At 44.4% G+C, this 13,982-nt stretch overlaps 1 protein-coding gene across 4 annotated transcripts in view; it reads left to right on the forward strand.

The window, feature by feature from the left end:
- UPRT (uracil phosphoribosyltransferase homolog) overlaps window positions 1-13,982 on the forward strand; it is a 34,919-nt gene that overhangs the window by 12,587 nt on the left and 8,350 nt on the right. For all 4 annotated transcript variants that reach the window (XM_032847724.1, XM_032847722.1, XM_032847721.1 and 1 more), the window contains one exon: window positions 10,366-10,408. In XM_032847724.1, the coding sequence (XP_032703615.1) occupies window positions 10,366-10,408 (43 nt within the window). The remainder of the gene's footprint in view (window positions 1-10,365; window positions 10,409-13,982) is intronic.

Raw genomic sequence — 13,982 nt, forward strand, 5'->3', positions numbered from 1 at the left:
CTATGATCACTAGACGTGGTGCATGTGAGGGATTTGTGCTGGTCTTCTGGGGAAGGGGCTTGATGCACTGATTCTCAGGGGGATTTGCCCCAGTAGAGATGCACCTGCAGGGTGTTGGGAGGGGTAGCAAGAGGGTGCTTGTTGCAAGCAGCTCTAGCCTCCAGTAGGTGGCGCTGTATTGCTCACTGAAGTAGGGCAGTGCTGATGTGGGGGTGGGCATTGGCATTGTTCTGCTCTCTTGTCCCCAGAGCAGAGAGCTCCTGTCCACCCCACTTAGGAAGCCCTCACAGAAAAGCAAATATTCACCCCTCTTGTGGCCTCCGTCAGATCCCTGCCTCCAAGCTGTCTGCCTGCTAAACAGTACAGAATTCCTGTGTTCTATCTCAGGCACACGGCTGGATTTCAAAACTACAAACTCTGATCTTTAGGGACCTGGTGCATGTGGAGCCATGGTGATCCTCTGAGGGAGGATCTCTGCACACCGCTGATCATGCCCATTAGCACTGTCACACAGTGGCTGGAGTTTAAGGTAAAGCACAGCAAAAAGCTGGCACCAAGGTTTGCTGCCCTCAGCAGGTGTCTCCATTCCTGTGCTAATAAATGGGGTCTCACACTGGCATCCACAAGCTTTTTTGTCCTCTGAGAGGCTGTTCTACCTCCCCCAAATGCCCTACGAGAAGGGGAACTGTTTCTCCCTGTGTAATCCAGGGGATCCTCAGAGCACACTGTCCTTTCCTGGGCCTCTGCCCTCCTTCCCCACAGGGGCACCACTCTGCCCGCCCAGCTCCACCCAGCAGTGGCCCGGACTTCTAAAACTTCAGACTTTGGGCTCCAGTGCTTGTAAACACTTGCAATAATCAGCCACGGTAGTTTTCCCAGTGAATGGTGTTGGGTAAGTCTGTCTATCTGGTGCAGTTCCCTGTGTGCTGCCTTCTGTTTCTCTATCTCTCTTTCCTCTCTCTGAGATTAAGGCTCCCTCCCCTCTGCAGCACCCACAATTCTTTTCTTCACATAGCACGTCCTACCTTCACGATGAGGCTTCTTTTCTCTCTAGTTCTCCAGTTTGTTCTCTCACCATTCAGATTGATCTGTTGGGTGTTCGGAAAGTTTTTATATTTATCTAGCTGTGATTTGGAGACAAGGCAAGCCTGGGGTCCCCCTACTACTGTGCCATCTTAACTCTCTCCTTGAGCCTTGTTTCTTAAATGACACCTAAATCAGTGCTACTGGGATTTGATTTCAAATCAATAGTTTTAAGTTAATGGATCAGAGGTCTTGATGTAATAATTTTTTAAAAGGGTGTGTTCTTGTTAACTTTTTTTTACAAGCCATGCAATAATGGTAGCTTCTCCCTCTTCAGAAGGAGCATTTTAATGATGTTTTTTATTTACCTACCAAACTCTATTTCATTGTTTGCATTATATGTGTGTGCCAGTCTGATTTGCAGGAAGAGAAGTTAAAATACAGCTCAAAACTGTCCCATTAGGAAGTATACCCTTATTAGAGCAAAATAAATAATGGCTTCACTCAGGGACTTGGAATTGGAGAGCTTCGGGCTGGGAAGTACCTTGAAGTACTTAACCTCTGTAAGCCTCACTGTTTTCATTACTAAACTAGTAGTAAGGTGATGGGTCTGTGATCAAAGGAGCGAGACTGATACAAAGCGAAGGTGAAGCAAAGCTTTATTTTGCACCAGCACTGAGAATCAAACCGACCAGTCGGGGCCACTTCTTACAGAGAAGGCAACCCCTCCCAGCCTCACAGACTAACTTTTACAGAGCGAAGGCCATGTGGTTGAGCCTGGCCACACACAGGTGGCCAATTGAATTACAATTCATCCTATAGTAGCTATTTGAACTAGCCTATCACTCTGGTCAGAATTGGCACCCAAAAGGCGGGGCCCACATTCTTTGGTGGTTAGGGAGGTGCTTTCCTGATTGGATGTCTCCACCTGGCTTGACTCATCCTTGCATTCTGGGCTCTGTTATTCCCCGCCCCCTCCCCGCGACCTGACACATCCTAGTATATGGGCTCTGTTATCAGGGGCTGGTTGGCCATATTTTACTGGTTTCCCAGACTTGTTTCTAAGTAAATTCCTCAGGGGGGTGGGCGGCAGGGTCAATCTAAGTTTACTGCATAAAAAACAAAATGGCTATTTAACCGAGATGGAGTCACTCTGGTTAAGTAGGCCCTTACATTCCCCCCTTTTCTTTGGAGATTAATCAAATCCTTGACTTTTTAGCCAGTTCTATGTTCTCCTGTTGTAAGGGGTTATATTGAGCATGTAAGACTAACATTTTTATCACTCCAATTTTCTTTTGTACAAATGACATTAGGGCATTTATAATGCAGGGGCCAAAGAGTAACATTAGTAATCATAAAACCAGGGGGCCGGCAATTGCTGATATTAGGGAATTCATCCATGGGGACCAGTTGAACAAATTTCTATAGCATCCCTATTGTGCACAATAGTACTCTGGTGGGCCCCCAGGCCCTCCCCCCAACGGATTGGGGAGGCCCAGTGTTAGGGCACATGTAAAACTGTAAGGCATCTAAACAGGGTTAATGGGTGCCAACTGGCATAAGGTTATATTAAATTGCACAGTCGGCTGATGAGTTAGCCATTCACCGCTTTGTATAACCTTTTCCACTTCTAATTCCGTTCATCTAATTTCCCATCTATACCTTTCTGTCTTATGCGGTGACTCAGCAGCTCTTACACAAATAGGTAACAATAGGAACAGCAATGAACTCATAGTCTTTTGAGTCTTAGCTTTAGTCCACGGTCGGCGGGGTCCATCAGCAGCGGCTTCCATCTTTGGGGGGCGTCCTTGTCCTCGGCTCATTTGGTGTGACCCGTGTGAATCTGGGCCCTGATGCCTTCTACTTTTACTGCCGTGGGGGTGGTCAGGATGACAGTAAATGGTCCCTTCCAGCGAGGCTCCAAGTTTCCCACTTGGTGGCGTATCCAAACCAAGTCCCCAGGTTGGTAAGAATATGGTTCCACCTCCGTCTCCATCTCCGTGTGGACAGTTCGGATCCCTGCGTGGGCTAGACAGACTGTAATGCCTGCAGTGACTGGAGTACAGACTGATCAGTCATTTCTGCCAGGGCAACCTCTTGTAGCTGAGGGCAGAGCCGGGGGGGGGCTCCCGAACATTATTTCAAATGGGGTCACCTTGTTTAAGTAGGGTGTACATCGTGCCCTGAGGAGGGTGAAAGGAAGGAGATCCACCCATCCACCGCAAGTCTCCAGAATTAGCTTTGTCAAGGTCTCTTTAAGAGTCTGGTTCATTCTCTCTACTTGCCTGGAGCTCTGGGGCCGGTAGGCACAATGTAGTTTTCAGTTAGTGCCCGCGGCCTTGGCTAATGCCTGTGAGACTGAACTCACAAATGCAGGGCTGTTGTCTGACCTGATGTGAGAGGTAACCCAAACCTCTAGTAGCATTTTGACTACTACTCCTGCCATCTCATGGTTGGCAGAAAAAACCTCTACCCAGCCTACCATGCGTATAGATGTTGGCAGTCTTACCCTTGGCCATATGCAGTGCCTTGGTGAGTGCAATCAGCTCCACCTTTTTTTTTTTTTCTTTTTTTTTTTTTTTTGCGCCGGGGTTCCATGTGTCAGGGCTGCGGTCCAGAGTTCCTGCTCAGGAGAAACCACCGCAGCCCCTGCATACCTCTTTCCATCGACCATGTAGCTACTCCCGTCTGTGAACAGAGTCATCTCCACATCCGGGAGGGAAGGGTCTCTAAGATCTGGCCTTATTCCTGTGACCTGGGTTAGAACCTCCCCACAGTCGTGTGGGTGGTCAGCCAGCTTCTCTGGCAGCAACATGGCTGGATTTAGCACTGCCAGGGGCAAGAAAGTCACTTTCGGTTCATTGAGGTACCCCATCACTCAAGCGTTTGTCACCCATCGGTCTGGTGGAGTCCGGAGAAGGCACTCGATAGCATGAGTGGTGGTCAAGATGAGATTTTTGACCCAAAGTCAGTTTACTTGCATCCTTGACCAGGAGGGCCGTGGCAGCAATTATGCGGAGGCGAGGGGGAACGCAGCCGCTACTGGATCTAGTTTCTTGCTAAGATAGGCCACTGGCCTTTGCCAAGGACCCAGAGTCTGAGTCGAAACTCCTTTGGCCACCCCTGCCTTGTCATCCACATACAAGTGGAAGGGCTTGGTAACATCTGGGATGGCCCATGCTGGGGCACTCAGTAAGGCTGTTTGTAATTCCCGAAATGCTCCTTCTTCCTCAGCTGTCCTCCCTTAGTGAGTCCTCCCTTAGTCAGTTCATAGAGCGGTCAGGCCATCTCCGCGAACCACGGTATCCACAGCCTGTAGTGGCCCACCGTCCCAAGAAACTCCTTTACTTGTTGGGGCGTGGTGGGGCAGGGGTATCGGGTGATCACCTGTTTCCTGGACTCCGTGAACGCACTCCATCATGGAGATCAAAGCCGAAATAAGTGGCGTGGCTCTGACAAAGCTGTGCTTTCTTTGCTGACACCTGATACCCTTTTCCTGCAGAGTCTATAAGAGAGCTCTCGTCCCCTACAAGCATGACGCATAGTCCTCAGTGGCTGTTTCTGCTATTCCCACTAACTCAGTCAGATTCTTCCCTTCAAATCCTTCAATTTTCTGAAGTTCTCTCCTTATATCTGAGGCTGACTGACTGGCAAAGGCAGGATCATCTAAACGAGCTATCGTTCAACTTCTCTGAAGTTTACCTCAAGTTGTCTAGCTTAGGTAAACAAACATTTAAAAACAATCAAATCTAGAATTTAACATCCATAAAGGTGTGTTATTAAAGCATAATTTTTTTCTCTAAAATAACCCTCATTTCCAAAGATAGCCAAATCAGGACTAATTCATTTGAAAAACAAGTCCAGTTTTAACAAACTTGGCCTAATTATTTATATAAGCTCAGCAAGAACAGTGAGTGTTCATATAGATCTTTTAGAATCTGCTTTGCTGAAACTTCTTATAAAGAATCTCTAGGTTGAACTTTTAGTAGCCTCTCCAGGCCAGAAGCCAAGCTACATAGTTGCCATCAGACATGCCTGCAATACCTGTCGATTTGGGCAAATTCCTCTTCCTGAGGTCCCCAAAGTATCTTGAGGTTCCTGCACCTGCCAGGAAGTGGCATTCTTTACTCACCAGGTGAGGCTGCTGGGAAATCTGTAAGCAAGGTATCAGGCCAACAGTTCCAAAGGGCTTTATGGCTCCACATTTTATAAAGTCAACCTTAGTTCCTTTAAGCTGTCTGGTCATATCTGAGTCTTTTTCAAATATGAAATTCCAGTCCAAGCCTTGGTGAAATAACCAGTGTTTCCAATGGTGTCCTGTTACAAGGAGAACAGATTCTTATCAAACTTATGCAAATGACTGATTGCCATGGAAAAAAGAATACTTGCTGAGACCTTTTGAGTTTCAGAGGGTTCGGATAGAGAGAAAGAGTTGAATACCTTGATTTGTTTAGAAATGAAAACTTTTACATCTCTGTAAGTTATAGATAACTTAAGAAAAAGTTTCCCTAGTCTGGAAGAGCAAACATTACAGAACTAGTCATGTTTAAAATAAGACAAAACATTAAGAGACACATTACAATCTTTCAGTTCATCTAGTCCCATGTTGCTAATTCTGGTTTAGTCTGAATGCAGCTTTTACTTCTGGAAGTTCTTACCCAATTCAGTTCCAGGATTTCAACATATCAAAGACCTGTATTTGTCATGAAAGTCTCCCATATGAATTTCCTTTAAGGCGGAATTCATTTTACAAGAGAATTAAAACAATTACAAATGACAAGAACTCAGAATAGATACGGTTAAATTATCAAGTGATGACCCTATCAAAACATTAAAACTTTAGGAAATGTATAGAACCTCTAGAGTAGTTACAGCATTTACCCAAATGTAACCCAAGGTTTATTATTGGTTTACCAGTACTTGTTGAGTAACTTAGTATATCAAGGGAAAGCCTTATGAGTCAGAGAGGTCTCATTTACAATTTAAATCTTGTCAACAATTGCTAAAACCTTAGAAAGTTTTAAAGCACATGCCTAAATATAATTAGGGATGTTAAACACCTGATAAAACAAAACATAGAAACTGAATATTCTGGGCAGGCAAAGAGAAAACCATTTGCATTTTTTAACAGATCAATTAACCTAAGAAAACTTTGCCCTTTCAAACAGAGAGAAAACCAGCTTTTCTATACCAGTGTCTTTTCTTTTTTTATTTTTAAGCATGTAGTCTTAAGATAGTGGGTTTACTGGGTTTCCCTCCCATCGTGAATGATGTCGCAGACAAAGGGAGGGGGATCTTTCATATTCTGTCCTGCTCTTGTCCCTCGCGGGGACTTAGGAGCATCTTAGCTAAGGTCTGTCCATATAAGCCCCGGACCAGGCTACTCTGTGGAGTAGATGACCGTTATGCCATATGACGCCCCACGAGACTCAGAGTGCAGCCCATTCAGACTCCGTAGCCGAAGCGGTGGAGCCGTACAGAGAGATTCACACAGTCAGGCACTCTTCAGATTCATACAGGTTGGACACCCTCGTCTGGGTATCCCTGGCTAATGGGAGGTGATCAGTCTTTCCTTCCATTCTTTATGAATGGGTCTGGCTCAGACAGTGTCCAGGAGAGCCCAGCCTTGGGTCCGCTGAAATCAGCGGGGCGAGCCTAAACCCTAGGGCAGGTACTCCGTTTGCCCTCTGCAGCCCGTCTCCTGTCCCACACCAGTGGCACAATGGGCCAGCGCGGTTGGGATTCCTGGTCAGGGAACCAAATATTGCAGAAAATCCGAGGTGACTGAGGAAACCCAAATGGCACATGGAGAGATGGGAGAACACAGCTTTATTAACGCTGGCGGGCTCAGTGGGATCGTTCCCAAAGACTGAGTACCCAACAGGGTTAGGAGTGAGTTTCTATGGTCACAGGCAATGGGGGATGGTAACAGGGTGTTTTCGCAGTCTCTCAAGACCGGGATGCTTTCCCAGTCTCTCAAGGCCAAATGGCCCTTTCATGTGGAAGTATAATATATGTGGAGGCTCCACAAGAGAGTGCTAAATCACCTTGGGGGCTGTTTTCCTTTCTTTTCTTATTCAAACAGGATCAGGCATCTGGTCTTTTTCTTTCTTTTTTTCTTCTTATTCCGTCCTGACCATATCTAAAATTCCATTCCAAAGATTTCCCTTCACAAACATTCTACAATTTTCCTTTGCATTCCTATTTTGTCCCAAGTCATTTTCTTCCAAACAACCATTCCATTTAGGACAAAATTACCTTCTCTTACTGTTAACAAAATGTATTCCCATTCCTTATCTCTTTCTTACATATCTCCTACTTTGCTACATACAGAGTTGCTTCCCTTATTTCCATCAGTCTTAGTTACACTTATTAGAATTTTGTACTCTTAGAAACTCTTCAGTCTCTAGTGATGGCTAAGTATTAACCAGTTGTGAACAGTTACAACAGAATTCTTTAGATGGCAAATTTATCAATCAGTTAAGCACAAAACATGTTTACCAACAGATTTAAATATTCTTAGTTTCTTTGCAGTAGGAAGTAAAACGCACAAACCTAGTTCCAGTAATTAATGCTTTAGCATTTATCCCATTTGGTTAAGACCTAGATGTTTGTATTTTAATTCCATTTGTCATCCAGCCAAAATTTTAAAATTTCAGGTTACCAAAGACTTTGAAAGCTACTTTAACAATTACCCATTAAAACTTTGAGACAGACAATTAACCATCAGTTCAGTCATCTCTTTGCTAATAGATTTTAACAGATACTAACACAGATTTTAACACAAATAACACGAGCTTATTTGACCTTAGGTAAACTTTGAAGTTTCACATTTACTGCTGTAACTTCAAAGACATGTTTATCTTAATTAAACCAACAGACTTAACTTAGTTCAAATACTGATTTACGTTCCACCCAGACCCACTCCACTTCAAATGTTTACCTGAGACCTAGGTGGGAAGTTCGGAGTTGGGAGGGGTGTTAGGTCCAGGGGGTGCTCTTCTTGTTTCCTGACAGTAAAGAACAGAAGAACAAAGTGCTGCCAGAAGGCAGAGAAGGTGTTCCCAGTTTTAGAGCTCATCAGCTCCAACAGAGGAACAGATGCCATGCCTACCCACTAGCAAGGGGGAGGGGCTGAGCAGTCCACGTCGGGCCAGAGAAGGCAAGGAATTTCCCCGAAACAAAGGGAGTTTTGGCAGCTACTTGGGAATATTCCTTAAAGTCTCTGTCTTGAGTTAGACTAACCACAGTTGGCTCCAGTTATAGCCATTAACACATGAAATGAGTGAGGGAGAAGCCTCACACCTATTAGGAGAAATGGAGAGATGAAAGTCAGAGTCCCCTTACTCTCTGCTTGCCCCATTTCTTCAAGCACAACCAACAACATAACAGACAACAAAAAGACAAGACAAAGACAACCGCAGACCCAGCGGCCCCTACCCAGAAACTGCCGCCGGTGGGGATTTTCTCAGTCCCCCCGCAAACACTCGCTGGTGGGGATTTTCTCGGTCCCCTACAAACACTCGCTGGTGGGGATTTTCTCTGTCCCCTACAAACGAGCAACACAACAGACAACAAAAAGACAGAACAAAGACAACCACAGACCCAGCAGCCGGTGGGGATCTTCTCGGTCCCCTACAAACACCCGCTGGTGGGGATTTTCTAGGTCCCCTGAATGCCTAGGGGGACTCAAACCCCTGGCAACCTACCAGAAGAGGGATGGGCCGTCCCCACATCCACTCCAGCCCTGGGGAGCAATGCTACGTCTAGCTTCTCCCTGGTGGGCCATACCCTGGAGCTCCACAACCAGACAGACAGACTGGATCTCACAGAATAAAATCTTGAGATCTTGCCTCCGGAGGCTTTTCCCAGAAATTCTGATGCTGGCTCAGTTCTTGTCGTTTAATCCCGGACAAGCCCCCATTGCTGGGTCCGTGATCAAAGGAGCGAGACTGATACAAAGTGAAGGTCAAGCAAAGCTTTATTTCGCGCCAGCACTGAGAATCAAACCGACCAGTCGGGGCCACCTCTTACAGAGAAGGCAACCCCTCCCAGCCTCACAGACTGACTTTTACAGAGCAAAGGCCATGTGGTTGAGCCTGGCCACACACAGGTGGTGAGTTGAATTACAGTTCACCCTATAGTAGCTATTTGAACTAGCCTATCACTCTGGTCAGAATTGGCGCCCAAAAGGTGCCCAAAAGGCGGGGCCCACATTCTTTGGTGGTTAGGGAGGTGCTTTCCTGAATGGATGTCTCCACCTGGCTTGACTCATCCTTGCATTCTGGGTTCTGTTATCTCCCCCTGACCTGACACGTCCTGGTATATGGGCTCTGTTATCAGGGGCTGGTCAGCCATATTTTACTGGTTTCCCAGACTTGTTTCTAAGTAAATTCCTCTGGGGGGGGGCAGGGTCAATCTAAGTTTACTGCATAAACAACAAAATGGCTATTTAACCAAGATGGAGTCACTCTGGCTAAGTAGGCCCTTACAACGGGATCTACCTCTTAAGGTTGTGTGAGGAATAGATCAGACAATGCACCAAAAGTGCTTAATACTTGGTACCAAGGAAGTTTTTAAAAGATAGTGACCTGTGGGAAAGATGGCAGTAATATATTTATAATACTAGGCACCTGATGTAATTTTCAGACCTTTTTAGAAAAGCTTTATAAGTGAATCTTTATACACACTGTGTGCACATGTGTAGTTGTTAAAAATGGTTTTTGTCAATAAAAGGTGGGGGATCTATCAAGTTTATTTGGAATTAAAAAAAGTAGGAGAGAGTGATCACATGGCAATTTCTGCTGTGGAAATTGAAGTTGTGATTTTCCCAGGGGAGGACATCTTCCAGCACACTAGAGAATTCTTCTAGTAGGTTTTTTTTTTTAAGATTTTATTTATTTATTTGAGAGAAAGAGAGAAAGAGAGCTTGCATGTGTGCACAGGAGCAGGGGAGCAGAGGGAGAGGGAGAAGCACGTTCCCCGCTGAGCAGGGAGCCTGAGGGGGCCCTCAATCCCAGGACTTCAGGTTCATGACCTGAGCCGAAGGCAGATGCTTAACCAATTGAGCCACCCAGGTGTCCTGCCTCTGTTGAAATTTTAAGGTGCTTTATAGACAGCATTAAGTATGGAGTGCATTATAGACAGCATTAAGTAGGATGTCATTCCATTTAAGTTCCTGTATTCTAGTGAAAAATATCTTGCTTCAGTGATAGTTTGTACATGTTATCTTTTAGGCCTTTAGTATGTGATAGGTCTTAATAGCATTGTTACTCTATGTGTTAAGTAAATTTTCCCTTAAAGCTCTAATCTGGACTAAAATTTATACTACTTTCTTTCTAGGACAGCCAGTAGAGGGGACTTCATGTTTTCTGCGGATCGTCTGGTAGGTGGAGACTTTCCATTTTTATTTCATTGTTCCTAGTGATATAATCACAGTAGGCCAAGTGACTTTTTTGTTCTAGAGAATTCTGGGGGGTTAGAGAGATCATGCCAAGTAGTCATCATCCTGGCAGGCTTCTGAAGTATTGATTCTACCCTTTCATTAAAGCTGTGCCTCGGTCCCTTTCACCTCAAAAGTGTTGCCCATGAACTCATTCTGAGTTCATTCTGAGATACTTCTACCTCTCAAGTAGATCTTGGCAACCCTTAAATATGTCATCTTTGGGCAGTGAAAGTACATTAAAAGAAAGTACATTAAAAGAAAACCAAAGATGTAAGGAGATCTAGTAGTTACCCTTGTGATAATTCATTTAATACAGAAACACTAATACCCCCCTATTGTAACTTATCTCAGGGGGATATTTATTTTGCCTTTTCTGTACTATCCTCACGTGCGAAATGCTAAGTTGGACTGTGTATGCTTCCCTCAGGGACTTCCTGTTAAGGATTGGCCAAGCCCAATTCAGTTAATTAATTTATTTTAAATCTGTGAAGGAAAACTTTTTTGAATTAAAAATTTTTTTTAATTTAAATTCAATTAGCCAACATATAGTACATCATTAGTTTCAGATGTAGAGTTCAGTAATTTATCAGGTGTATATAACACCCAGTGCTCAGCCCATCATGTGCCCTCCTTAATGCGCATCGCCCAGTTACCGCATTCCCCCCAACCTCTCCTCCAGCAACTCTCAGTTTGTTTCCTCTGGTTAAGAGACTCTAATGGTTTGTCTCCCTCTCTGATGACTTCCCATTCAGTTTTGCCTCCATTTCCCTATGATCCTCTGTGCTGTTTCTTAATATTCCACACAAAAGAGTGAAAGCATATGATAATTGTCTTTCTCTGCTTGACTGATTTCACTCAGCATAATACCCTCCAGTTCCATGCATGTCGATGTCAATGGTCAGTCTTCATCCTTTCTGATAAGCCCAGTTCAGTTTAGCTGGTGAGGTCTGAGAGGGTCTCAGGCCAATTTGGGTTGTTTTCAGGTAAAGCACTGCATTTCCTTTTTGTGTTTACATCTAAGTGTGCTCAGGGCTTGGAATAAGGTTGATACATTTTCTGCTGTCGCTATTCATTATTCATCATTGATGAAATGTATACTGAACTCCAGTCAGGCCCTTGGCTGGGCTGTGTTACAGAGGGAGGAGATACAGCAGTCCAGAATACAGACATTGTCCCTGATTTCATGGAGTTTACATTTGAAATGCTGTTGTCAGTATTTAGTTTGGGAAAGAAAAAAGTGGCTTCTTAACCTCACAGGTGTAATAAGAGAATAAAAGATAGATTATTAAAGGGAATGTTGGGGGGGAAGGCATGAAACTTTTCATTTTGATTTTCCCTCAGGAAATATTAATTCCAAAGGAGTATAGGCAGCTCCTTTTGGGCTTGTGGCCTTAAGTATTCCTAGTTCAGAGGTCACTTCTATTTACAATCATTTGAGCTTCCAGAGGCAGTAATAACACTTGGACTGCATCAAGGTCAGTGTAGTTGGCACTCCTGGAGTTATAGTTAGGTCATTCTGTCTTTATGCTTTTATCAAACCAAAGGAAGGGGTTCAAGGAGGAAGGAACTTCTGTCATTGGCTGTTGTGGAGAAAACAGATGTTGGTGTTCATTAGTCAAAAATGGTTCCGCTTTATTTTGCTTTCTTTGCCTTTTGTCTGTGGAAGGTAGGAGTTAAGTTCATAGTTATTGTAAAATGCTTGCTTGAAAGGGCAGGCGTTATATCTTAATTAAATCATGTAGTGAGGACCCATGACAATTGACACAAGGCAATGTCAATTTGGACCTCTCTGTTCTCTGCAGTTGGCTTTGAAGGTTCTGATACCAGGAGAGTGTGTAGAGCCTCTTTTGTGGTTGTGGTAGGGACTGGAGCTATTTAGGTTTCTGGTATTGAGGATTTCTTGTACACTGTTCTAGCACAAGGGTCCCATTATAGTTGACATTAATTCTATCCTGGATTTGTCAGGATTGGCTTCCCTGGCACTCAGATCTTGAGTTCGTTATATTTAGTCATCCTTCTGCTGGTTTTATGTTCTCCCATGAGGCTTGGACATACTAATTTCTGTCTCAGAGTTGCAGGAGACTGGCAGGAGGCAAGACTCTTTAGGAGAGTGTTCCTGGGAGGGGCACCTGGGTGGTTCAGGTGTCCATTAAGTGCCTGACTCTTGATTTTGGCTCAGGTTGTGATCTCAGGCCCATGAGATCAAGTCCTACCTCAAGCTCCATGCTCAGCGGGAGTCTGCTTGAGACTGTCCTTTGTCTGCTGTCTCCCCCAAACTCTCTCTCTCTAAGAAATATACAAATCTTTTAAAAAATGTGTTACTAAGAGATCTCAGCTATCCAAAGAAAAGGATCCTTTTCTTCCCTTCAGCTCGCACCTGAGAAACCTTCACCTCCACAGAAGGTGGTGGCTAGAGATGAGTGTGCATACACATACACAGTATTCATCAGGTTCCTGGGCTCTCTGGTGTTTCAGGCTGACAGTGCTGGCCCATTTAGCATTGATCATTTTAATGGCAGCAAGGTGTTGTGTTGTAGTGATAGAACATGGTGTTTCTCCCTGCTGTTCTAATTCTTAATCAATAGTGTAGTATTGATTAGAGAAAATGTGCATTGCAGACACTATCTTAATTGTGGTGGGCTCTAGGTGCTCATAGGAGTATCATATTTGGGTTTTGGAGGCTATTCCTAGTAGCTCTGATGGATTCTTTCCTCTGTACCACACAATAAGATCATTAGGAGCCTTTTTTTTAAGCCGAGAAGCCCCAGGGCATACTACTGCCTCCTATTTCAAGCTCAGGAAATTGATCCAGCCCCATCCATTCATTTATTTCCTCCTGAGAAGTTTCAGGTTTTATTTGCATTATGGCAAGCCTTTGTTAAAAAGAATCCAGCTTAATTTCAAAGTACTAAACAAGGCAGAGAAGTTCCCAGTGGGCACTATTTTCAGAGTTATCAGAAGGAACATAAGGAATAGCATGGAGGACATTAGGAGAAGGAAGGAAAAAAATGAAGGGCGGGAGAGTCAGAGGGGGAGATGAACCACAAGAGAGTATGGACTCCAGGAAACAAACTGAGGTTTTAGAGGGCAGAGGGGTGGGGTGATGGGTGAGCCTGGTGATGGGTATTAAGGAAGGCATGGATTGTGAGGAGCACTGGGTGTTATATGCAAACAATGAATCATGGCACACTGCATCAAAAACCAATGGTGTACTGAATGGTGACCAAACAGAACATAATTAAATTTTAAAAAAATTCAAAAAGGAAGTCTGTTGCTTCCAAGGATGACTCTTGTCACTTGTAGTTCCGCATCTCTTGTGATATCGGCTGGCCTAAGTGAATTAGTATCAGAAGACATACTTGAGCCTTTTGGTGGCAATCATGCACCTACCCGAGGTTTGATACTTACCAGCAAGCAGCCTAGCATTTGGATCTGTTTCTGCATCTAACCTGTGTTAGGGGGTCCCCTACCTACCTCCATAAGCTAAACCCTTGCCTGTTGTGTTACTGACTTT

The sequence above is a fragment of the Lontra canadensis genome, unplaced genomic scaffold, assembly GCF_010015895.1.
Source record: "Lontra canadensis isolate GAN:19392208 unplaced genomic scaffold, GSC_riverotter_1.0 scaffold192, whole genome shotgun sequence".
Classification (NCBI taxonomy): domain Eukaryota; kingdom Metazoa; phylum Chordata; class Mammalia; order Carnivora; family Mustelidae; genus Lontra; species Lontra canadensis.